At 40.5% G+C, this 26,127-nt stretch overlaps 1 protein-coding gene across 14 annotated transcripts in view; it reads left to right on the top strand.

Annotated features, from left to right (window-relative positions):
- Nucleotides 1–26,127, top strand: part of LOC117752546 (calcium-activated potassium channel subunit alpha-1-like) — a 69,524-nt gene that overhangs the window by 22,218 nt on the left and 21,179 nt on the right. For 13 of the 14 annotated variants that reach the window (XM_034569966.1, XM_034569961.1, XM_034569958.1 and 10 more), the window contains exons 3-18: nt 7,791–7,852; nt 12,359–12,452; nt 13,150–13,261; nt 16,433–16,508; nt 17,615–17,690; nt 17,805–17,975; nt 19,364–19,455; nt 22,527–22,637; nt 22,722–22,827; nt 22,945–23,027; nt 23,786–23,855; nt 24,177–24,332; nt 24,523–24,632; nt 25,104–25,172; nt 25,599–25,685; nt 25,910–25,986. In XM_034569966.1, coding sequence (XP_034425857.1) covers nt 7,791–7,852; nt 12,359–12,452; nt 13,150–13,261; nt 16,433–16,508; nt 17,615–17,690; nt 17,805–17,975; nt 19,364–19,455; nt 22,527–22,637; nt 22,722–22,827; nt 22,945–23,027; nt 23,786–23,855; nt 24,177–24,332; nt 24,523–24,632; nt 25,104–25,172; nt 25,599–25,685; nt 25,910–25,986 — 1,552 coding nt within the window. Of the gene's footprint in view, nt 1–7,790; nt 7,853–12,358; nt 12,453–13,149; nt 13,262–16,432; nt 16,509–17,614; nt 17,691–17,804; nt 17,976–19,363; nt 19,456–19,540; nt 19,633–22,526; nt 22,638–22,721; nt 22,828–22,944; nt 23,028–23,785; nt 23,856–24,176; nt 24,333–24,522; nt 24,633–25,103; nt 25,173–25,598; nt 25,686–25,909; nt 25,987–26,127 lie in introns of all 14 variants that reach the window. The other variant, XM_034569954.1, reaches the window with a different exon arrangement.

Below are 26,127 nucleotides of genomic sequence, written 5' to 3'. Positions count from 1 at the left end.
CATTCTGAATGATGCAGTACAACAGTGAACATTAGATTCAGCCGCTCCAGACACCCACTGGGTCTGTCAGCGTTTCCAGGGATTCCCAGCAGAAAGAGGAAAGTTTACTGTTCTATTCACACTGTACACCAGAATCTCAATGTAACCAATATATAATGAAATCCTGATTTATTATATATATGGCTCTCTGGGTTGCTCATCTGAAATGCAGAGTTATGATATGAGAATATTAATGAACTCGTGCCTTTAGACTGAAAACAGTCTGACATGAAGAAACCACAGGGAGTTGGTGATTGTCTCGTTTGGCCACTTTGCAACAGGGTCAACAGGTGAATAATAAAGGTTTTTATTATTCACCTGTAGTGCGCCATTGCTGTATTTTTCATCAGAAATCTTTGCTTCTTTGAATCCTAACACACAGGTATGATACAAATATGAGTCAGATTCATTGTGACTTGCACTTTAAAGTCCACTTTCATTTCTGCCTCTGGCGATTCCAGTGGGGAAAAGACCTCCACCGCAAAAAATCCATCTCTAAATTGTAGACGGTCTGTGTTTATATATATATATATATATATATAGACCTTTTCCAGTCTTATCAACCACTTTAAGTGCTTTTAGAATACGAGTCACATTTAAGTATGGCTCTCTTCTTCTTTTCTTCTGTGTTTTAAACAGTACCCTTATACCGAGGTTACAGTCTTACTGCCGGGGTCTGTTCCCACCTCTGACCTCACTCCTCATCTGTGTCGTCAGAGGTGAAACAGACCCTGAAGCTCACGTAAGTGCAGCACGGCTCAGATCCAGGTGAGAATATTTTCAGAGGATGCACTTAAAAAAGACATTAAGCAGTTTTTGGTTCATGATGCTTGAAACGAAAGTTAAACATTAACCCTCACGTCTTCACCTGAGGTTTTATGTGTTGTCCTTTCCCAGCACTTTTGAACTACACTTACAAACCACTATGACTCTGGTTCAACGTGGTCGTTCAGCTGCTCCTCTGCTGCTGCTGATCAGTCTGATGTCCTTCATAAACTGGAGGAAGGACCCTGACAGGGTCAGTGATCCGGCAGCGAGCAGCCTGACACCGACTCAGCTCGGTGTCCTTCAGCTTGGCCTCAGTCGTGAATCACCACCAGATTGTCAAAGCAGCTTGGGTGTGATCGGAGTGACACACAATGAGCACACATGTGTGCGGCCTGTATAATATTTATCACCCTTCTGCTGCTGTCTTCAGTGACTGCTGCCCGTTATGAACACTCATTGTTGTTTTGTCGGAGGATGAGTAATGTCACACTTTCTCCTGAGCGGAGACTTTTTGAATTAAATGCGTTCATGTAGTGTATCTCAATACAGTTCTGTGAATGAAGCTGCACACGCTGATGCATCTAATGAAGGAGACAGTAAATAGTTCTTCAACTTTTTCATTAGCCAACAACAATAATTCTGAGTGACAGTCATTAACTCAAATTTAACAATATAATTATAGTTCATCATACATACGCACTTTGGTTCCTGCCGCTTTAAACTCCAAGAGCTTCCTGTTTTTCATGAAAGAAAATGAAGGCTGAAATCAAGTCAATCTTTAAATCTGGGATTTTCTTGAAATCACATCCTAATAAAAAGAAAATTAAACGATTAGTCACATGTTTTTAGGCATATTTCACAACACATTTAGTATAAAAAGTAGTGTTGCTGTTTCTGAGATGACCTCGTTTTGACCTTTAAACTGCAAATGTGCGTCGGTCTTTCTGTGACCTTGAAGGACACGACACAGAAAACCAACCTGCCCAGTGACGCTGTGTTCGGAACTGGTTAAATCACAACTTCCCAGATGAGGCTGTGTGGACTGTTTACGAAACACATGCTGCGAAGGTTATATTAAGATCATGCTTGAGGAGGGTGCCAGGATTTAGGAGAACCATCCAAGACGCCATTAGTATGCATGTTGTGTTTTCGCCTGTCGCCACGAGCGCGGTTCACACGCAGCCACAGCCAGTGAGCGCAGGTCTGAGCTGAACGGGGACGCAGCTGTGTCGTAAAGGATCAATCTGTCTGTTTTGTGAGCAAATCATTTAATTTTACAGGTTGAGCCTAGATCTGCAGGTGTAATTGAACAATTCGAGTCATTTATGAGGAGGTTGTCGTTACATGTTGATGCTGTAAATTCACGAACAGTTTGCCTTTAAACAGCGTCACTCAATCGAACTTGGATTTAGCTGCCGTCTGGCCTCTGTTCATCTAATATTAAAAGACCTGAAATTATTAAAAGACATGTCAATCGGTCTCCCAACAGAATATCTGGCTTTTTGGTTTTGGGTGATGGACGACCCTGATGTATAGCAGCAGATTTTGCCCCTGAGATATTCTTTTTGTCTCCGTCAAAGACAAATAAACAGTCTAAGACATATAAGTACGTATTATAGATAAGAAGCTGGAAGTCAGTACCTAGATGTTTTGGGGTGCAGAAGGCCATATGGATTTTTTATTCAATCTCTATTCAAGAGCATGCTCTTTCAGTTTGAGAGCAGGACTTGATTTTGTAAGGCTCTCACTCAAAACCCTGCTGGCACTCTAATATACCCTGCTTTTGCATCACTAAATATGGCATTTTATTGCTTGACTTAAACAATCCAAGCGCAGAGGAGAAATCCAAGAGCAGACGTTTTCCGTGTGCACAGAAGCAGAGTGAGCGCGAGGAGAAGAGCTGAAGCTGAAGCGCAGGCGGTTTAAGCACAAGCAGTGTGTATTTGAGTGAGAGCTTTACAAAATCAGAACATGAAATAAATCAATCCTGCTCTCAAACTGAAAGACAACAAAAAAACAATACAGTAAAACATACAGTGTCTGTCTCAAAGAAAGATTTAAAGTTTTTGTTCAACATTTTTTAGATAGGTGATTATCTTCACTCCCATGACTGTCCTTCCTAGTTGTTACTTCCTTAAGTCCCCTTTTTTACATCCTTACATCCTTATTTTCCTCCCTACTTCCTTCCTTCCTTCCCAGGTTACTTATTTACTAAAGGTCAGAATAAGGTCAGTGGGAATCATCATCCGTCATGTTGCTTTGACAGTCAGTGCCCGTCAACTGTCGAACTACGACAACAATAGCTCGGGGTTGGCGGGGCTGAAGTTGTGCAGCACCTGCAGTTCAACTGCAATGACACCGTTAATGTCTCGGGTGTTCATTCGGTGTCTGCGTGTTTTGTCCGAGGCGTTTATGGCTGTTGTAGTGAACATGCTAATTTGCTGATATCACCCCGAACGAAAGATAAACTGTGCAAGAGCCCTGAACACAGAGTCGAGTTAGACAGTGACAATCTAGACAGTGACGCCTACAATCAAAGGTTGTTACCAAAGTATTTTTACTGCCCTAATCTATTCGAGACACGCAAACATCAAATCAAAATGTACTGCATTAAATTATTGTGCAGTGATGTTAATGGATAGGGTGATTGCAGGGTGTCACAGCCTGTCAAAAGAGGAACTAAATTAAAATACAAAGAACTGTCACTCAGAGCGCATGCCTCTGCTAATGCTGATCATTTTAACAAATCTAAATGATTTCTAGTTAAAGAAATTGAAAAACTGGTTCCACCCCTTAATTTGCATCAACATGTAAATTGGTTATTCTCAAGCAAAAGACAGATCCTTCCACCAAACTTGTCTATTAACTAAATTTGTAAGTTTTTGCATAATTTTGCTCACAAATAAACCAACAATCCATAGATTGTATATAAAGATGGACGATGTGTCTCCTCATCCTCCCACCGTCTAGAAATGAAGCCATTTAAAACCAAACGTACATCAGTGATGAAGATGACCTTAAATGACAGGAACAATCTTTGTTGTTAACTTTGACTTACCAATTTGGTCTATTTTCCGCCCATGAACATGGAGGAGTTAGGGTTCTTGACTTATACTGCAGCCAGCCACCAGGGGGCGATCAAGACGCTTTGGCTTAACTTTGTGGGGGCTGTCATTTCGGCCGTCTGTATGCACAGTCTGAAACAAACAAAGATGGCTGAATACTTAACCTCCTTGGCGGTTGTAATTAATGATTACAATATCGCATATTGGGATTTGTGAAATATCCTTTGTTGAGGGAGACAATATATTTGGTTCATGGAATTCATCAGCTAACAAAAAAAGCAATTTGCATATCGGAAAAAATCTTTCAAATTGAGCTGACCTACAAAAAAAAAATTAAGTCAAGTTCAAGAAAAAAACTAAAGAATGAAATTTGACATTCACTTGTTTTGTAATCAATATTTTAATTTGTAAATTCCTCTACACAAATGCAGAATATATCTTTGCTCCTCTGTTGTGCACATTAAGATGACTTGTTAATCAATGTGGCCTGTGAGGACGGACAGATGGGCTGGCTGGAATTCACCAGGACAGACCTCAGGGTCATTTTATTTTGGAAAGCAGCACCCTGTTCCTGGGGGAATCTTTTGCGGGTCAGAGAGTCACCCATGAGGAACACCGTGTCAGGGACTTACGCTCCGTTGGACTTTTAAGTTCAATTGAGAGATGCAGAATGTGGATGTGACACGGGGGATAACAGAGCTCAGACTGGGCACCGGACAAAGACGGTCAGTCCACTGCACACACGAATCCCTGGCATCCCACCGCTGACAGCTCTGATCCCACAGTGAGCGCAGGCTTTCAGGGAATATGGAACAAACTGACCCCTGCTTCTTCTGAATCCTGTTTTTAGATGCTCACAGCTCACGGAGCAAAACAACCACCCACTGCAGAATCTCGAAAACATGTTTCTACCTTAACTGAATATCAATGAGCCTGATTTTATTTAACTGAGCCACTGCAGCACTGGCACATTACGCTCACTGCAATCTCACTTAACTACTAATGTTGATCGTCTTTTACCAGTATTATTATTTTTTTTTTATCTTAAGAACTGTTCAGAAAAAAACCTTTGTTCCCTCTGGTTATTTTCAAATATAATAATCCACAAAAAGAGAATAATTATTGTCTGTAATATCAGGGAGTTTGAGTTGAAGTGCTTTTTGAGCCCAGGTGAATTTGCTGTTTCTTTGTCAGTTTATTCACCCTGATGGATGGTGAGTCACACTTCAGGAAGAGTGGAGGAGCATGAGTGGGTTTTCTGATGTTTTCTGGTCGACTCATGAAAGCCTCAGACCTGTTGGTGGAGGCAGTCTCATGCTGTACAGGCTCATCAGGGATGCTATCAGCTCTTGTGAAAGTGGACCTAGAGGAAGTCTGAGAAAGCGGGTTTAGTTGTACATTGTGTATGAATTGAGTGCGATGTCAAATTAGTTCGAACTTGATTTTTGAAAGATTTTACTTTTCGTCATTGTCAGATGTGACTGTGACTTGACCTCTTAAAGATTTATTTCATGAATTAAAAGCAAATCTGTTCTACATATGACGCCCTCTATGCGTCAGTGCTTAAGTGATTAATAGAGCCTCAAGTTCTGACCTGAAAAATTCCTGTATCAATAAAAACAAAATAGCAAACTATGTCGTACAGTTACCACATAGTCTGGACGTGTCTTGATTTGACCTCACACACTCGATAATTGACTTGGAATTGTTTTAAATAACTTAAAACTTGCTCAGTCTGGCTTGAAACACGACATATTTCAGGAAACTTGAGACTTGAACAGTGACTTAGTTTTAAAGACTTGATGTTAATACCTGGAATTACCTCAAATGACTCGAGAATTGATTCTGACTTGTCTCAATGTGACTTGCACTTGGTCTTAAATAGGTTTAGACTTCTTGAGAAGGAACTGGTTTAAAATCATCGGACTTGCTCTGACGACCCAGGAACATTCATCTAAGACAGCTTTCTACGTTTTTCTTAAACACAGTCATTTCATCAGTCCCTTTGAATCAACATGAAGTGAAGGGTAAATGCTCGTGACATTAAATGAACGTCTCACAGATCTCTTGTGAGCGACTTGTGTCGTGGTCGTTCGTCTCCGTGACTCTGAGCGAGCCGGGTCTCTGTGTGTGCGTAGCCATGAACAGCGACTGACTGACTGTGGCTGAAGGTACGGATGTGATGCACCGTTATCCTGTGACGGAGATGAATGATGAGCGCTGGCGTCTGCTCATCGACAAACCAAGTCATGAGCGCCCCCCTCTTTGTTCCAGCCAGCGGCAGGCGGCATTAGCATTTTCCAGGGTTGCACCAACATTGTTCCCAGTGTCTAACCCAGGGATGGTCAGAGGCATTAGGAGATTTCCCTCGATTAATAATGCATGCGAGTGCTTTTTGTCATTACGGAGCCATCGGTGGTTGCAGGTTCCCAATACATTTTCACATCATGGAAATGAATTGGGTTGAGCTCATTCATTATGGATGGCCTTTGGTTTCTTGTTCAGGGCGGCCATTGTGTCATTTCTGAGCAGATGAGCCAGGTAGGGTCGCAGGAAACCGGCTGGTGTGTATCACGATGTAAAACTTTGTCTGGCTTAAACCTTTTCTCTTCATATTATATCTGCGACTCTCTGCTCGAGCCCTCGTCTCCATTAGCTGCGGCTTTTAAAAGACAAAATTAGGGCGCTCATTTCACAACAGCACTAATGAGCCGCTGTGCTTTTTGACTCCTAACTATCAATGGACGATAATGTACAATTACTATTAAGTTGTTAGAATAAAAAAAAAGAGATCTAGGTCTTTTCTAACCCAAATGGCAGAAAGTGTGTTTTGTAACAGCTGCCCTGCAAAATGTGAAATATAAAGTCATGTGGCTTAGTTTAACCTACTTTGTAAAGAGAAGTGTGCTCTAGTTAGGTAACAGAGATTTGTATCCTCTGTCCTCCATTTCTGCAAAATCTTCCAGCTCCATCTCTGCTTTGTCAAACTCAAAGTGAAATGCTCCACTTGCTGATTCCTCTGTTTGTATTTACACTTTAGTCTGATTTGCTGTGGCATTAGCGGCTGTGATTAAGTTTCACCCCAGCTCTCTCGGTGTCAGAGCTGTCACCCGACGACTCTCTGCTTTGTGCGGCAACACCCCTGGATCTCATGTTTTATTGTCCTGCAGCCTGCCTCCCCGTCTGCTCTGAACGTCTCTCAGCTTACTCCAGGGCTCAGAGTCAAAGCGATGCCCCGGTTTTTATTATGAGGCCACCGAAGCTTCAGCCTCCTTGTTTGTGTCTGTGAAAGCCTCCTGTCACCTCGCCCACTCCCCCACTGCCAATTTACACGCGGAGCTGAGCTGAGTGTGTTTGTTTAGGTGTAGATTTACAGTAACTGACGAGGCTGTTTGTGACACTGCTGCTCCACAGTCGGAACAGACTGACAGGACGAACCCAGGTCTATAATTGCTCATTAATAGACATTAAACATTGGCTACATGCCATGAAACACATTTCAGACGTTCATCAGCTGCAGAACAAAAGATTTAGAGCTGTGTTCCATCAATATATCTATAGATTCATTTGTCAATCAATTAATGAATTAGTTCTACAAATAGGGTGATGTCTGCTTAAAAATACGATTTACTGGATTATTAATTGTTGTTGTTTCATTTTCTGCATTTGGATTTTATAAAATCATCATCCTATGTTTCTCTGTACATTTATCGATTTTCATTTTTCTAATATGCTTAATATTTTATTATTTCCCCTTCATGCGCTTGTTTTTCTTATATTATGTTCACTCTGTAACTTGAATTTTGCAATATATTCTTGTGAACTGCTCTAAATCCCAGAAAACCATTGAGTGTTGGAATGAAGTGCAGAACATTATAATATTAAAAATCTTCTTTCTTTGTTTTTCCTCTTTTACAGGTGGTCCTCGTATTTGCTCTCAGCATTGGAGCGCTTGTAATATACTTCATAGATTCCTCTGAGTAAGTAACATTTTTACTAACTTATTAGTTAAATCATTCTGATGCTATTATGGCTCATAGTTTCAAAAACTAGCACCTGTTTCTGCAGTGGACTTACTTTCTTGGCAAAGGAAACAACAGGTCTGTAGATGGATGAAAATGAGGATTTAAAATGTCCTGTCCACGTCCTCTGAGTCCTTTAGCTTAAAGTTTACAGTAGTTTTATTAAAAGGTAGAAAGTATTAAAATGAATGAATGTTTGATTATAAAAAAGGTAGTAATTATGCCATTGTTATTATGTTCTTTTTCCAATTTTTGCTTCTTCATGAAAATTTGAATGATAGATTAAAAGAATAACATGTGTTTCAGACATGTATGCCTCAAAAACTTCAGCCGTTAACTCTTTCCTATAAATCCTCCTATACGCTGGTTGTTTTATTCCAGGTGAACGGCTCTTTCCTTATAGCCACAGATGAAATGTGCTTATTCTGTGTAATGAAGGGATCAGGCACTCACACAGGCAGGAAAGACCAAAGTTCCTGTCCAACACAATCACCATCGCTCATCAAATTAGAGGAAGCGGAAGACCCTTTAGCTCCGTGTGCCACAGTGGGCTGTTACTGCAGCCTGCTGGTGTTTGGACAGGATGTGCCATTAAAGACATGGGGAGAAAAAACACCGCCGGGATAAAAGCTTTTATCAAAGCCCAAAGGGAGTCAAGAGATGGGAAAATGGGCCATAAACTCATGTAATCTGGCCTCGTGGTCCTGGCGGTAAGCGCTCAGGTTATTTCATAAGACCGCATCCAGCTGAGGGCTCGGCACGCTCTGATGTGGTTTGCGAGCATGATCTCATTTCATTATCTGGACAAGCTCAGGTAGAGTTACATCCCCGCCACTGCCATCTGTGGCCTCCTGTTCTCAGAACATGCTCATCGCAGCGCCCGATACCTTGTCACCTGATGAAGGACGACCTTTGACCCCTCTCTTTAACCTTTTCACGCACAAGTCGGGGAATCGTTACACTTCCAGGGTTGATTCCACAGCTGCCGTTGACACTGATCTTCGCATTCATCCCACGACGCCCTGTGTCCTAGTTATTACTCCGTCTCATCAACGTCTCTCTATTATTCGAACAGGATTCTCTCACTACCTGTCGGCCCAACAAGCTCAGTACTTAAAGCCAAAGAGCAGCCAGTTAGCGGCTCTCTGGTGTCCATGTAAGTGGCAGCAGACTGTAAGAGATACAGCCCTTCCTGTAATTAGTCCCGTGGGGCTGCTGAGGCAGTTCTGTGACTGGCAGGCCCGACCCGGCTCAAAGCAACAGAGAGAAAGAGAGAGAAAGACATCAACACATTCACTGATCTACGAGCTGCCCAGTGATGATGAAACGTCCCCAGGGACTTTGGTTGTGTCCTGTTATTTGTAAGTGAAGATGAACATGGAGCGTACCACACTCCTCTTTGCTTCATCAGCGTTAAAGCAGAGCCGAGAGTCAGGATTCATGAGTTGTGTCCGTCTCCCAAAATATTTAAAGCTGATTTGAAATATTATTCCAAAAATATGTTGTTATTTTTCCCACTAGGGGGCAGAAATCACCACAACAAGCTAACATCAACAACAAACTCACAGTCTGTCATATTATCGTGTTAAACCTATAACTGACTTTTAAAAACAAAACATTGACATATCACCATCTCTTCAGTTGATTTTATTAATGCTTTAGGAAAAATTGTGAGCAGATAGAGGCTTAAAAATATGTAGAACTTACATTTTTAATTTGTTCTGTGATTATTTTTAGGCTTCAACTGGAACATCCTATTTGACATAACTCACAGTCATTTGATTATTTGTCGGTGTAATTATGCTGATTAGAAAACCTTTAAGTAAAGGAGCTGGTCGATCCTGTTTGATGTGACTCTGAACCGAATGAGGAGGAGAGACAGCGGTGCCACTGTGGACCAGAGCGGGTCTGTGATCCATAACAGGCTTAGCTCCTCCAAACCAGACCCACTGGAACTTCATTATGAGGCTCTGCAGGTCTGTCTCCGCTCGGTCACCCTGCTGTGACAGGGATTTACAGAGCTGAGGTCTCATCACGGTGAATGAGGGCAGAACTAACCAACGCGCTACGACTATTTTTAGAGGTGACACAAAGGAGCCTGGTTAGGTTTTTCTGTTGTTATTAAGCAGATTAAAGAAAGATGAATGTGATAATTTAATGAAAAGTGTGTGGATGTAAAACAAACGTACAAAGATCTGACGCAGCCATTCACACGGTCCATTTAGAAGAAGGAAGCCGACCAAAACCAAACAAATCAGCCGCTGTAGTTTGAAAACGTTTTTTCCAAAGCAAGACAACATCCTCTTCGTGAATAATAGTTTCCCTCTTCCCATGAGCAGGATCCAAAAAGTCCAGGTTCTTTTTAGTTTGACGTGTGTTAGTCCGTATCTAACACACGTCATTTTCAGCACAAACCTATCTGTGATATTATCTTATCTATAAATCTGACATTTCTTTTTCCTTTATATGCAGTATATAAAGCTACCAGGAAGCCAAATCCAATAAAAACACAAGGAGCCTTTAATAATGTACTAATCTTTCAGTTTAGTTCAAGGTAGAAAAATATATTGTTTACTATTTATACACACCAATACAGCAGAATAGTGTAAGAAATAAAACATATAGTGATATATAATACAGTCTTTCTACATGTAAACATCTATTCCAACTTATTCTTGTTCCTTTGTCATTGAAAGTCTACGTAAACCAGTAAATTACAAAAAAAGTACGAATAATCCATCATTTAAAGTTTCCATTAAAAAACTGAGACGTGTCAGATCTCCACATATTTACATGATATAATAATAAAGTAATGTTTGTGTAAATAAGGCTTTTACCGATTAACACATGGAGTCAAAGGTCTACTGCTCCATCATCAACCAAGATCAACCCAGAGTCACTGCTGTGCATCACATTCACAATAATCCCCCCCGAAGTATTTTAATGTCACCTCATGAACTTCACCAGGACAATATTTTATCAAAGGGAGTTATTAGTTTTATTTTTTTTACATCACAAAAGCAATTTGCTTTTAATCCGAGTGGTATTAAACAGCACAGGGGAGATTGTAGCTGCTGAGTGTTGTTGTGTGCATCAGTGAAGCTGTTGAAGGGATCGTACAGGTGGAATAAGACTAACACTGCAGAGGGAAAACAAACAAGGTGAGAGTGACCTGCAACACTAACACGCTGCGGAGAAACAGGAACTGGACATAGGAAAGAAATTCATCCACAGTGACCTTAGGGCAGTGGATCCAAAGGTTTTTGATCTCGTGACCTCTCAAAAGAAAACAATATGTGTTCATATCATCGTATCATCAGAAATCACTCGTCTGTGAACTGCAGAGTCATTTTGTCTTTCCAGATTATTGTATTTGGAAAAACAAATAAAGTTAAACTATCCACTTATTGATGAGAATAAAAGCAAAGATTGTAGTTATGTCAGAATATAGTTCTGCAACACAAAAGCATTAAAACTCTTCCTGTTGCAGAAATAATTTATTTCCCTCTAACCTGCTGCTTTGAATATTTTCATGATGAGTTCATGTTAAGATTGTGGATATGATCCATCTATTATCTACACCATTTATCCTGTAATGGTTGTGGGGGGCAGCTGGAGCTAATCCCGACTGGGGGCGATAGGCGGCGTACAGCTACAGGTCGCTGTTGTATCACAGGGCTGGAAAACGATAATTCAGTTTCAAATCTAGTGCAGAAAACAGTCACATCTCACATTTTAGAAGCTTCAAACTGTCGAAAAAAGTCCCTGTGTCAATATTTGTATTAACGCAAACAGCTCAGGGCTGGACACTAACTAACTAACTGTTTGTCTCCAGCAGCTTCCAGGACGTGAATTTCACTAAACAATCATTCTAACCTATTACACTCACATTCACATGGTTAATCATTTCTCTTTATTTGAATTCTTGGTGCCAGATACGAGCCTTTTGAGGGTGAGACTTCACTGCATTTGCTTTGGCTGCCTGAAGACATGAACCCTGCATGCACTTAACCCTTAAACCACTGCGTCTGCCACTCTGCCGCTCGATCCCGCTTCACATTGACCTGAAGTGTTGTGGACGAGATGGGAAACTCCGGCCTGAGAGGAAAACAGAGCCGTTTTCATGATGCAATATATCACACGTTGTTGTGCAGTTATTTAAGGGTTAATCAAGTGTCTCCACGACTTAATGCTTGCGTGGTCATGACTGCATGTCCTTTCTCAACAGAAAAACATTGGGAAAATATTGCACTTTTGAACACGTCAGTTTCTCCTCATTTTGGGAATCTTACAAAATGCACTTTCAGGAAAAGAAGAATGCATCTTTTTATACTTTATTTGTCTTGAAAAACTCCGAAATCATGTTCACATATTTCACTGAGTTGAGATGTTACCAACACTTTGCTCACTTGACTGTCACTTCTTTCTTTAGACATGAACTCGCTGTGTTTCTGTCTCCAACAGTCCCATCGAGTCCTGTCACAACTTCTACAAAGACTTCACGCTGCAGATCGACATGGCGTTCAACGTGTTCTTCCTGCTGTACTTCGGCCTCCGCGTAAGTCCAACTGAAGTCGCTGATTCCTGCTCTTATCTCTGCTGATCTCACCTTCGATACATGCATCTTCATCAGCCAGAGCTCCCTCCATCGTCTTTTACATGTACAAAACGCTGCTTCTCATATTTTGTCACTAGGGAAAAAGAGGAATACCCATATACCCATCACCTATAAGGTTTCCTCCCTACACTTACTTCCTGTTAATTTGATTTTAAAATGTCATAGCTCACCTAAAAGGCCTTAAACGACCTTGCACGTGAATATCAGAATTGGGGTTTATTGCCAATAAAAATGGGAAACAGTATGTAAATAGTATAAACACTCGAAAAAGATATGTATGAACGTTGTGTACAATTTCAATATTTGTAAAGTTTGAGCATTAGTGGCCATGGAAAGTTCAGATTTCACTGGTACCTCTCTAACACTGGAGCCCTGCTGGTTACTCCCAGGTCTCACCTCGTAACAAAGGGTGGCCGAGCTCTTTCCCTTAGAGCCTCCACATGATGGAATTTACTGCCATTGAACTTTGAACATTAAACTTTAAATCCCTTATTAAAACATTTCTCTTTGCAAAAGCTTGACTTTGCTTCTTATCTACACTTTTATGACTTTTCCTCCTCTTCCTTTCAAAGCACTTTGCACCATTGTTTGATATGAATGAAGTTCGTTGTTCCTATTCTCATTCTCGTCTCTGCAGTTCATCGCTGCCAACGACAAGCTGTGGTTCTGGCTGGAGGTGAACTCGGTGGTGGACTTCTTCACGGTTCCTCCGGTGTTCGTGTCGGTGTACCTGAACAGGAGCTGGCTCGGTAAGGACGCTCACCTTTACTCACCCAAAAACTGTTCAGGGGATCTTCTGAGCTCGAGCTTAACATTTCCCAGCAGCCTGTGGTGCCACCTGGTGGAATCACTGTGTGTAACAGCCGTGGTCGAACACTTATAGATGACCTCAGTCACTAAAGCTGCAAAGTGGGATCTTGTTGGTGTTTTGCGGTGGCTTACGTGGGCACACCCCCACTCCTTTAACTTTCCAGCACTATTGAATATTACACTGCTGTTCAGTGGTGCCATCTAAACAGACACATGTGGGAGTGTGTTTGAATGGAAATGTATTTCCCACGTCTGTGAGTTTTGTGCTGCCGGTCTTTCCAGCTCAAATGAAATCCTGCTCTGATTGAAAGAAGAAGGAAACAGGCTTTGTTGGGAGATAGAATAGAAGTGAAAATATTCAATCTGCTGAAAGTGTGAAGCTCATCACTCGGAGAGGTCTGAGAGGAATTAGAGGATTAAACAGGATCTTTGTTTTGTTCTCGTGTTTTGGCTGCGTTCTCTTCTCTCGTCAGCTGAGGAGCCACCAGCTCCTCTGACAGCGCTGAACACACTCGGCTCCACAGTCACTGTGACACCGTGACATCTTGATAAGAACAGTTACATAATGTGTTTGTTCCCTGAGCTGATGCTCCCTGACTCCTGGTGTCACAACAATGACTCGGAGGAAGTGGTGGTTGCTGGTGTCACCTAGTGGACATAAGGGAGAGCGCTCGTCTTGTGGTATTATTGTACATGTAGAGGGGATGTGCAGCTGTGTGGAGAGTCTGCATCACTGTTAGCTGCATTTACGACGTTTCATTGCCTTTGTTTTCAGTTGTTTGGGGTCAAACTCATCACAAAGATTCATTTTTTACTTCAAGAAACATGTCATCAAAAGCAAACTTTGGTATCACTTTGGCATCACTAGTTTAAAAAAAAATCATTTCAAGATTATTACTGGAATATATAATAATATCACATACATACTTTTCTCTATTAGATTTTTACTTCAGAAACATTAAATATGTTTCTGAAAATATTCCTAAGAAACTCAATTAGAAGGGAAATAAATATCCTAGTTCTTCATTTGAAATATGAACCACTCTGTGTGGAGGCCACCGCTCATTGTTCAGAATGTATTCAGTACTTTGCAGAAAGCAGAAGTGACACACTTCCCAGCTTTAATTCACATTTCAGATTTAATGGACTTTGCAGACTGCAGCTCTCCGTCGGCTTCTACATGTTTCGTGCTGCACATTTGGTTTTAATGTCAGATACAATAGCAGTTGTTACATCAGCTGTGATTAATTTAAGGATTATTGCAGAATCACTAAATCCACAGAAAAACCCAGCAGTTGCCAAAGCCTCTAATTTTTCCGTACACGGCTTTGCCGGCCTTTCACATCGCTTTGTTTCCTGCTGTAAACACGAGATCACAGACACGCGCTGTTCTTGTCTAAGATGAGAGAATGAAATTTGGTTTGACAGGAGCCGTTGCAGGGTTACAGGGATGAGATGTAGGTTACACTGAGAAGCCAGCTGATGGACAGACTCGCTGTCTGGCCTCTTCCTTTCTCTGGATGAATCCTAAAGGAGCTTACGCTCTAATATCCTGATGGGAAAGGGGTTTGCTTTAAGCTCACTGAACGCAGTGCATCGCCATCAAGGTCTGAGGAGAATCGTTTTTTTCTCTTTGGAGGAGGATCACATTTGTTTCTGTGGCATGTGTCAAAGTGGATGCAGACGCGTAAGGAGTGGGATGTGAAGCAGATTCTGGACTTTACTTTGGAAACCTAAGGGCGAGAAATTTCCAGACATGATTCCCACCAAGATGTTGGTGTACAGGGCGCCCGACGGAGGCACACAGACTCAGACTGTGAGCAACCCGAGAAGACGGAAGAAGTCGACCGGGGAGCTCTTCCAGAAGGGCTACCGGGTCAGGACGGGCCACGGGCAGGACTGTGACAAAGAGGACCAGGACGGCATCTGCTACAGATTGGGTGCATGCTTCCATGTAATCTCCTACTGGGGTAAGACCTGCGGGACGTGGGAACCATCGAGGGGGAAATCTCCCCTAAAGCTGAGCGCTGGCACGTCCAGAACTCTTTGGACGCTGTGTGTCAGCTGGAGCAGGTTCAAGTTCAGGATTTGATCCGTATTATGATCCCCAGCTGGCAAACGCTCACTCGAAATGAAAAAAAAAATAAAACGATTTGGCGAGGCACGGCATTCTCCAAAAAGATTATTTATATATATAAATATATTTTATCTGAATGCCTGCCCGTAACATCTTTGATTTGTGTCACTTGGCACCAGTGTTCCCAAGCAGGGAAATTCATCTGCACGATTAATGCATGTGGGGATGGATTTGACTTGACTTCACTCTTGGCTGAGGAGGCTTTTAATTGTTGATGCAGCAGCGACTCTGCAGTGGATACAGTTTTTTATATTCAACCATGAATCATGTGGCTTTTAAACTGCGGTGGGAACTTTCTTTTACCAGGTTGTTTACTGCACTGCACCCAAATACTGAAACACAACAGAGGATATGCGTTATTCTGCTTGACGGGTTACTTTTGTAGATGTTGAATTGGACGACAGTGGCAGTGAAATGGTTATAAATGAAATGTATGAGTTGCTTTAACGTTGGTCGATACAAACCCTCAGGCTCGCGTTGTGGCTGCTGGTTTTATCGGTGTTATTTCGTCCTTGAAGTCTTGGCAACAGGCTCCATTTTTTCCCCTCTTCCTCTCAAATTTAGGATTTGACGTCACAACTGTTTACTCGTTCAATTTGCCCGTGACAGCTTCCACCTGTCTTCACTTTAATCCAGGTTTTCATCTCGTCCACGTTCAGAGTTTTTTATCCGGCAGGAAAGATGCAGGTAGATGCCGGAGGCTCCTGAGATTAAAGCAGCGAGAGGTTAGAGGAAGAGAGATCCAGGATGCAGAGCTTGTTTTTATTTATTTTTTATCTTCTCTACATATTCCAAAATGTTTCTTTTATGAACTTCTGATCAGTCGGAGTTTCTTTTATTAATCAATATGAATCCATTGAAGCTGATAAACATGGATGAGAGTATGAAAGGTACGATGCTCAACGACTGCTGTTGATGTTTTTATTAATCTTACGTGCTAATTTCTTTATGCTCTTTTTTCCCCCTCTCGCAGGCTTGAGATTTTTAAGGGCCTTAAGGTTGATACAGTTCTCAGAGATTTTACAATTTTTGAATATTCTCAAAACGAGGTAAGTGTGTGGATATTTAATCTCACTTTTTCACTCGTGTGTGTGTGTGGCAGTGTGACGTGCGGGGCATGTGCAGTTGACACATAAACATAAACACGTTACAGTTTAAGATTAATCTTCATTTGCAATGTTTCGCTTGATGCTAAATTCATCACAGTAAGAGCGCTTTACTATGATGAGGTAAATATATTTGAGAGCTTCTGCAAGTTTAAAGTTTACTCCTCGTTATACTGCAGCCGTAATGTGTAATGTGCATGAACAAAAACAGCTTTTCTCCTCACTGCTTAGAATTAAATCTTTTTATTTTTTGCACAGATGTCAGGGAGAGCTTATAGTGCAACAAAATGCTTTAGAATAATCTCCGCGCTCGTTCACTCAGATGGAGGTGAAAGGCACAAAGTAGAGGAGGACAGAGGTCACGCAGGGACGTAGTGTTCTGTGGCAATTACTGCGAAGGACCTTGCGCATATTTAGAGCGAATACAAACGAGAAAATGAATGTGTCATGTTTTAATTTCAATATGTTTGGTGGAAAGTAAATGGAAGCGTAAGTACGACAGCAGGTAGATTCAAGATGCTGTTCAGGGACATTAAAAACAACACAGAGACCAAATGAAAAGACGTCAATTTAAAATCAGAAGCAGAGTTTAAAACCTTTTTCAAGCAAAATAAAAGAGATGAAAAAGAGCAGAATAAAGTGGTGAAGAGAGTGAAAGAGACAAAAGAAATAAAAAGGATAAATCGTTATATAAATTCAAATTAATGGAGTAAAATCATACAAATAGAATTGACGGAGCTGAAGCGTAAATAGAGCCGCGTGTTACTTTAATAACCACAACAATAAAAGTAAAGCACGATAATCCCATATGTGTCAATTATGAAATATGTTAGTCTAAGTAGATGCGCTTGTTTTAAAAGACTGTTTTATGTTGCATGTCACTTTGGTCCTGAATGATTTCTGTAAGACTTTATATGATCTGTTCTGATGCATCTAAGATTCTCTATAATTCAGTTGAATGACTCGTTTTGACATCTTGAACGATATGTGAATATCAGTGTAATAACTCAAACCTCAAACTCTGTTGTCCGGCTTCTTTTTTTAAATAGCAACTCAATAAAGCTGGTGAACCTGTGTTCAATCTTCATAAGCACATGGCTCACCGCGGCAGGCTTCATTCACTTGGTGAGTTAATGAGTCTATTACCGCAAATACCTGCTCATTTTTAACTTTTTACTGCATCGTGGGGAAAAAGTGAATCTGTTTTGCGGTTGTGTAAATCTCGAACTTCTGTTCCAGGTGGAAAACTCAGGGGATCCTTGGGAAAACTTCGCAAATTCCCAGGCACTCTCCTACTGGGAATGTGTCTACTTACTCATGGTCACTATGTCCACTGTGGGATACGGGGACGTTTATGCAAAGACCACCCTCGGCCGCCTGTTCATGGTCTTCTTCATCCTCGGTGGATTGGTAAAAAAAACTCTCATTACTTATTGCTGCTTAAAGTCGTCCATGCAACCAATCACCGCCCTCCGCCGGGTGTTAACTCTCGCTGGGACGACTGGGAGCCGGGACGCTCTTCGCCTGTTGTTTAGGTGTTTTTGTGGCGCACCACTTCACCACAGTATGTTGCATGTCATTATTGTATGAGTTGTGTAATATAACGCAGCATTTACTCAGGTATATAATACTGAAGTTGTGTTTTTGTTACACATTCATTTCTGTTATTAACTATGAGGTACTGCGGTTTCAGGTGGCTCCACCCTCCTGCCCCCCCCCCCCCCCCCCCCCCTCCCTCCCTCTTTTCCAACAAACACAATGACTCGAGGAGGATTTATCACAGCGCGGCTTTAAGGACTGAACAGCATTACTGAATCTCACCCTCAAATATCTAAAGACGCACAACTCAGCAGGATAACGTGATAAATTAATCCAACAGAAAAACATATTTGTGGGATTTACCACAGATCTGAGTCACCTGATAAACGAAGGTCATCGAGAGGACGCTGTGATCTAGATAATAAAGAACTATTCACACTATTAAATAGAACAGCATGGTGACATATTATATAACGAGGGTAAAAGTGATATAATTTTATATCTCTTTGAAAAGCCACAGTGTTATTCACAATCTTTTAGATGATTGAAAATAGTATTTATTTAAAATATCTTAAAGGACACAATTCAAGTCTTACTACAGAGTCCAGCTGTGTGAATGTGGCAAACAAGGATATATTTCTGGGAAAGATATTTAAATGTTTGCTATAAACACCTTATAGCTTTTTCTTGTAGTTTATTTTCTGTAGTATAATATAACAGGCTGTAAATGAACTAAAGCAATAATAAAGTTAGTCTGGAAATAGTGAAATATCAACATTTTGAGGTGCTTTTATTTTACATAAAATATTACATTCGGAGTTTCAGTTTTAATGTTGTCCGTCCGTTCAGCTGTGCTTTTTAAATCGACCTCTCTTGTGTTTGTTGGGCGAAACATGGCACATAAGGCTTTTCTTTGATTTTCTATCATTTCTTTTCTGCCACAGATCAACACACCACTCATCAGCTGTCATTTTCTCCTTTATTCTTCCAATATTCGTAAATATTGGCTTTATAATTTCCTTTTTTTCATTTTCACACCTTTTAACTGTAAAATAACCTCCGGCTACACTAAGTCAATGACTAATCTGAATGAACTGCAACTTTTCTCCTTTTTCCTGTTAACATATGAATATTAATATTGCTCCAGCACATACAGTAGTGTTACACTTTAAATTTCTTTAAAGCACAAATAAGAAGACCTGCTCTTCTTTGCCTATTTTTTTTTTAGTCTCCTCTTCTGTCTCCTATCTTCTCCTTAGGCCATGTTTGCGAGCTACGTCCCTGAAATCATAGAGTTAATAGGAAACCGAAAGAAATATGGTGGTTCCTATAGTGCTGTTAATGGGAGAAAGTAAGTATTCCAGGAGGCTCTACTGCCTCCACCGCAGTAGAACCTTCTCTGCATGCCCTTTTCTTTTTCTTTTTCATGCATGTAGGCCATGTTTGCTCGCTACGTGCCAGAAATTGCCGCTCTCATCCTTAATCGGAAGAAATATGGAGGGAGTTATAACTCGACCAGAGGCAGAAAGTAAGTCCAACGAAGAGTTTGAATGGTGTGGTTTTGTGTGACTCGAGTGGCCCTCTCCTAAAGAGGTGACGTACAGTCTGAGATGCATTGATCTCGATTAACACTGAAGTCACACTGTGACTGAAGAACTTGGCCATGATTAATGTGGAATTATCGTTGTGTATTGCTGCCGCTGTTTTTTGTAAATGTGCAAGGTGCCATCACTGCTCGCCATGAATCAATGTTTGCTTTTACACTGCAAAAAATATAATAATAAGTGATCTTTGTCTGTTATCGAGTCCTGAGAGTTTTAATCGTGTGAAACAAGTGAAAAAATTTTGCTCTTTGATTATTTTGACATGTTTTCAGTAAAGATTTATTTCTTTTTGACAAATTTGACAAATGATTGATTTTTTTTGACATTTTGCACTTTCATATTTTTTCACTTGTTTTAAAAACAGACAAAAATGACTTGATAAGACATTTTTTCGGTGTCGTCATATAAATGTACTTTCATTTTTAAAGGTGGCACGAAGGATTTTCTCACTGTGATATTAGGTATCCATAATACTTGAAATACTATATAATATAATATATACAATACATTCTTGATCTGCATTTTAAAATTCAAATGATTGAACCACAGCTGAAAGTGAGGCCACAGTGTGTAACCGTTACTGAACATGATCATTTTAAAGCTAAAACACAATAGAGTGTCGGTTTATCTACAGAACAAATGGTAAACTAGGATAGTTGTTGCTATGGTTACATCCAGGGTTTCTACCCCGAGCGCTGATGTGCAGGTGTGTGGTTTAAGAGACAGAATGTGACAGTAACTCACTGAGAGAGAATCCTTCGTGTTTTGTTGTGGTGATGGTCTGTACTCATCTGTGTCTGTTTAGTTTTAGGTTCGTAAATCTAGTGTCTGCATCACGCACACGATCAATAACCTCAATGCAACCATCCACATTTGAATTTGTGAATCACAAAGGATGCATAAATAATGCACCAAAATAAATATAATATATAATAAATATAATACAAATGTATAAAAATAATAAAGCTGATAAAAAAGTGATCAAAAAACTTGCTCTATGTACGTTTCGATATATATTAACAGAATCACAATGATGATTTCACTCGTTATGGATCAACATACACACAAAGTATTCTGAGTTAAATCAGTTTGTGTAAGTATGTTTTTTGAAGGGTTAATAGTAATAATGTAAGTCAGTGGTTTAGAATTAACATCAGGGGTTAATTCGTGATAGAATAATCAGCCTTCAAGACGGCATTAAAGCATGATAAAATAATAATTAAATAATAACCTTAATAAACTCATATAAAGTTTATATGAGTCAAATAAATGATGACACTCGACACTACATTGTCACTGCTTGCTTCATGGTGATTTATTTTTAATATTCAGTTTTTCTCTGCTGGAAAAACTTTTTTTTTTATTTTCACGCTTTGCTTCTGAACATTCCTGGCCTTTGTCTTCAGTCTGACCTACACCCTTAGGACTTAATACAAAAAATCTATTTTAAAGGAATAGATCGACACTTTAAGAAAAACACGTATTCACTTTCTCACTCTCAAGTACAGAGCTGGAGCCAGGAGCCAGTTTTCTCAGCATGGTGTGTAACAAAGGTCATAACTCTTTATATTTGATGTTTTCTTCATATTTTTGCATGGAAACAAAAAACACATCTGTCTATTGGGTTTATTTGTGGACATAGCGCCCCCTGCTGAGCGACATTTACCGCCTCCTGGCTCCAGCTCCCCACTTAATGTACAGACACGAGAGTGACGTCGATCTTCTCGGCAAGACAGCAAATAATTGTATTTCCCAAAATGTCAAACTATTCCTTTAACGTGTCAGTGACATGTGAACTCATGTCCCGAGCTCTGAAGCTGTTTTCTGAACAGATGCCTCCAAACAAAATACGGCTTATTGTAGCACGCTCTCTTGTTACTTTGTTTAGTTATTTTGTTTAGTTAGACCTGAAGAAATCAGACATTCTGTAGGAAACATTGTCAAATATGATTCTTTTGTTGTTGTTTTTTTTAAAAGTCATTCTTGTCCATTTTATTTCCACCAGAGGGAGTTAAAAGAGAGTTACACATTCTGAAGAAGCAGTTCTCTGTTTGGCTCCTATTTAAATATCAAAGCATATTGTTTTTTTCTACTTCAGCCATTTTTCACAACTAGACTGAATTATTAGCTTCATTTTTATATTTCCCTCTCTCCTCTTCCTGATGTCTTTACCTGTTGTCATTTGTCATTTGTCATTTGTCTTTGCAAATTAGAGAAACAAGTGATGCAAAATGAAAAATGATTCTGCTGCATTTATTGTAGATTAAAGCCATGAAGACACAGTGAGGCCTCCAGCTACGAAGCATTTCCACCACAACAAACGTTTAACTGAGTCAACGCCTGAAAACAACTATAAAACAATAAAGATATACTACTGATGATAAAAATAAATGAATCTAAAGTGTGTTCCTAAAGGATCTGCGATGCGTGAGAATGAAGATACACTGTGTGCTGCTTTCATAATCTCCATCTAAGTAAACTCTGATCCTTTATAATCTGACAGTGAAATCCACGCTGCTCTCTGACCCCGTCACTCAGCCGCCGCTGGTCACGGCAGGAACACGAAACGTCCTCGTCCCGTTACACAGTTTTTAATCATTTCTCCCTCACAGATTTCAAATCAATCACCTGAACACAACAGTGCAGATTATTTTTCATTCCCGTCACGTGCCTCTCCTGTCAGAGTTACCTTGTTTTGTTTTTTTTTATTCCAGGACAAAGACGAAGAAACGTTTTCTGTGTTTGTTCGTGTGTGTTTGTCGCCGATTTTTTGCATTCCACCTTGAGCTTCATTGTTGTTCTGCACCTCGTTTTCCAGGCACATCGTGGTCTGTGGTCATATAACACTGGAGAGTGTGTCCAACTTTCTAAAAGACTTCCTACACAAGGACAGGGATGATGTCAATGTTGAAATTGTTTTTCTCCATAAGTGAGTAGAAAACATCACATATTTAGCAGATAGGAAACAGTATTTCTCCTCCGAGTTAAGACTCTCTCTCTTTTTGTCTCTCAGTATTTCCCCTAATCTTGAGCTGGAAGCCTTGTTCAAGCGACACTTCACCCAAGTGGAGTTTTACCAAGGGTCGGTCCTGAACCCACACGACTTGGCCAGAGTGAAGGTAAACGCAGCTCTGAGGAGAAACTCTACCGTTGTGGTGTCTTTAAACTGCACAACACTGTTGTTTGTATTGATTTGTGTTACTCATTGTGTTTCCTGTGTGTGATTTTGTTTTTAGATCGAATCTGCTGACGCCTGTTTGATCTTAGCCAACAAATACTGCGCTGACCCCGATGCTGAGGATGCGTCCAACATCATGAGGTAAAACCACAGGGGCTTCCTCAACATTTATTGTTTTACTCTTGTTTTGTTTTGTTTGCTTTTCACCCTCAGGCCAATTCTGTTCAATCGTGTTGTAGCTTTTGCAAAAATAAGCAGAGGGAGTGAAATTGGCAGAACTCCCTGATTGCACAATCACAGATGAGGAGAACTGAGGTTTGAGTTTCTACGGAACCCCCGAAGGGTCATGGCGAGGATTTTTGTGAGGATTACCTTCCCTTGTAATATGCCACAGACTGTCAGAGTAACGTTGCTGACCACGTGCGTTCCTCTGTGGCCCCAGTTGATCATCTCCCCACCTCCACTGCCTCATCTTGTGATGTGAATCTTTAAAGATGGTGAATTATTCAGGATTAAAGCTGCACGTAAAAGACGTGCAGCTTTAATCCTGAATAATTCAGTTTGTAAATCCAGATACAATAGGTTAGGTGAGTTTTACTAAATGCTCAGACGACAGGAAGTGAATGTCAGTGTTTGATATCAGCTCAAATCAAGTGTAAGTGAGTGTGTCAGAGCTGGATCTCACTCTCAACATGAACAAACTCCTGGTGTTCAGTTTTCCGTCTGGAAAACCATCGAATGCTGAGAGAATCAACATGAATCTGTTCAAACAAACTGTTTTAAATTATCTTAACAGATGAACTGTTACTTCAACCTGTGTTTTAGAATGACACGATTGAAAAGAGGAGAACAAGTTGGACGTTGGAAAACTTGTTCTGAGTTTGTTGCGTCTCTTTCAGGGTTATTTCCATCAAGAACTACCATCCAAAGATCAGAATAATCACTCAGATGTTGCAGTACCACAATAAGGTTGGTAGAGTCAGTTATTTCTACTTAAATCATCTCTAATGATCATTCCTTCTAAGTTTGTTATTGCTGTATTTTAGAATATAAAATAAAATAGGAAGCTTTATTGTCATTGTACAGGATACAATTAGATCAGTGCTCCTGAAGTTTAGTTTAGTGCATTTAGTATTTTGTATTAAAAGTTAGATCTAAATGTATTGTTTAGTCTTTAATTGGTTTTTAACATCTTAGAAACCATGTTAGAAATAAGCTTAATAAGAGTTTACAGTTTCATTTTTGTCAAACAACCACATAACTTCATGTTTCACCCTCTGCTCCTCTCAGGCCCACCTGCTGAACATCCCCAGCTGGACCTGGAAGGAGGGCGACGACGCCATTTGCCTCGCAGAGCTCAAACTGGGCTTCATCGCCCAGAGCTGCCTGGCTCAGGGGCTCTCCACCATGCTGGCCAACCTGTTCTCCATGAGGTCCTTCATCAAGGTAGCTGCAGCTGCATCAATCTGTGTTTACATTTGTGTTGACATTAGAATAGGCTGAGTAGAAACTAATGATTATCCCAGATGAGGCCTCCAGCATCTGGTGAGTGGGTGGAGATGAATGACAATTTGCTTCCAGTATTTTTTTGTAACGACACAAGCTTCTGTCTGTTTTCTTCTAATCTCTGTCACAGATCGAGGAGGACACGTGGCAGAAGTATTACCTGGAGGGCGTGGCTAATGAGATGTACACTGAGTACCTGTCCAGTGCCTTCGTGGGCATGTCTTTCCCTGTTATTTGCGAGTAAGTGCACAGAAACATCGACTTTTGGTTTTTGTGCTTCCCGGATGCAACAGATTTAAACTGTGTGGCCTTGAGCACAATTCTTTTTAGTAACTTAAATGCTTTAAATGACGAGTTAGAACTGAGAAAGTGAAGCAAACAGCTGCGTGAAAGACGTAAGATAATGATTTCATTTTGTTTAAATGATTAAAATCATTTTCTAGATGTAAGTTAAGCCTCCCTTGAATTTTTAATTGAATTTTACTTATTTCAAGAAGAGAGAAGACTACTTTCTCAGTTTTTATATACAATATAACAAATTACAATGATTCACATTTTCCACTATTGGATTTCTGGAAGTTAAATTGATTCACAAAAAGTACATCACTCAGGAAAAATGTTTATTTAGCCTCAGAAATATGAATCAGGTGATCTTCTGAAAGTACAGAGTGTTTAGCTGCAGGTGTAACTGTTGTTATTCTCTTTTTGCAGACTCTGCTACGTGAAGCTGAAGCTGCTGCTGATCGCTATCGAGTACAAGTCTGACATAAGAGAAAGCAGGTGAGTGCAGATGCTCACAGTGGATCCTTGTCATTGCAATTCACGGATGCAGAAACGTGAATACACAGGTGTGTTTGCCGTCAGTATTTACTCTCAGTGATGAACCGGTGTCTCTGTTTGACCGCAAACACAGGGCTCTTTACAGACTGGGCTAAATTGGTTTGTAAATTGGTTTGTTCACAAACACCACAGGTCTTTACGACTCCGTCCTGACAAATGAATGGAGGAGGTTGGCCGTTGGTTTCTTTAAACACACACGAGGGTTTGTTTGAACGGACCGATGCTCATTTTACACCGTCCGAAGTGTCACGGCCTACATCGACTTCATTTAATAAACAGAGACCAACCTGCCAGATGAGTGAGAACTAATCACTGCAGACTCAGTAACTTCCCACTCTGACATGTGTGGTCTGTGAATCCTCACAGCACTCTGATCAACCCTGGGAACCACGTGAAAATGCAGGAGGGAACCTTGGGCTTCTTCATTGCCAGCGATGCCAAAGAAGTAAAGAGGTAACGGACATTTTAAATGGGTATTAGTTTAGGATTAGAGACTTGTGCCCTCACTGCACGAACACATGATACAACAAAATATAATTTAACCTCACTGGGCTTCCATAGAACGGCTTAACCAGCATTTCACCTCACGTACTGACTAATGCCTGAATCTTGCCTGACTCCTTTTTTATATACTCCATGTGGAGTTTTCTCACAGGGATTCTTGTTTTCCTCCTCAGGGCGTTGTTTTACTGTAAATCCTGCCACGACGACATATCTGATCCCAAAAGAATAAAGAAATGTGGATGCAAGAAATGTAAGTGACCACATATCAACACATTACGTCCGTTTGACTTCATCAACATTCATTCACAGAGCATTTGTAAGTTGTGCATGAAGGAAGGTCACAGGGTCAACAAACAGGTTCAGTCTGAGTTTCCCTCAAAAGAACAAAAGA

The sequence above is a fragment of the Hippoglossus hippoglossus genome, chromosome 19 (assembly GCF_009819705.1).
Source record: "Hippoglossus hippoglossus isolate fHipHip1 chromosome 19, fHipHip1.pri, whole genome shotgun sequence".
Lineage (NCBI taxonomy): Eukaryota > Metazoa > Chordata > Actinopteri > Pleuronectiformes > Pleuronectidae > Hippoglossus > Hippoglossus hippoglossus.
Note: the sequence above shows the minus strand (reverse complement) of the source record. Positions and strands in the feature narration are given on the sequence as shown.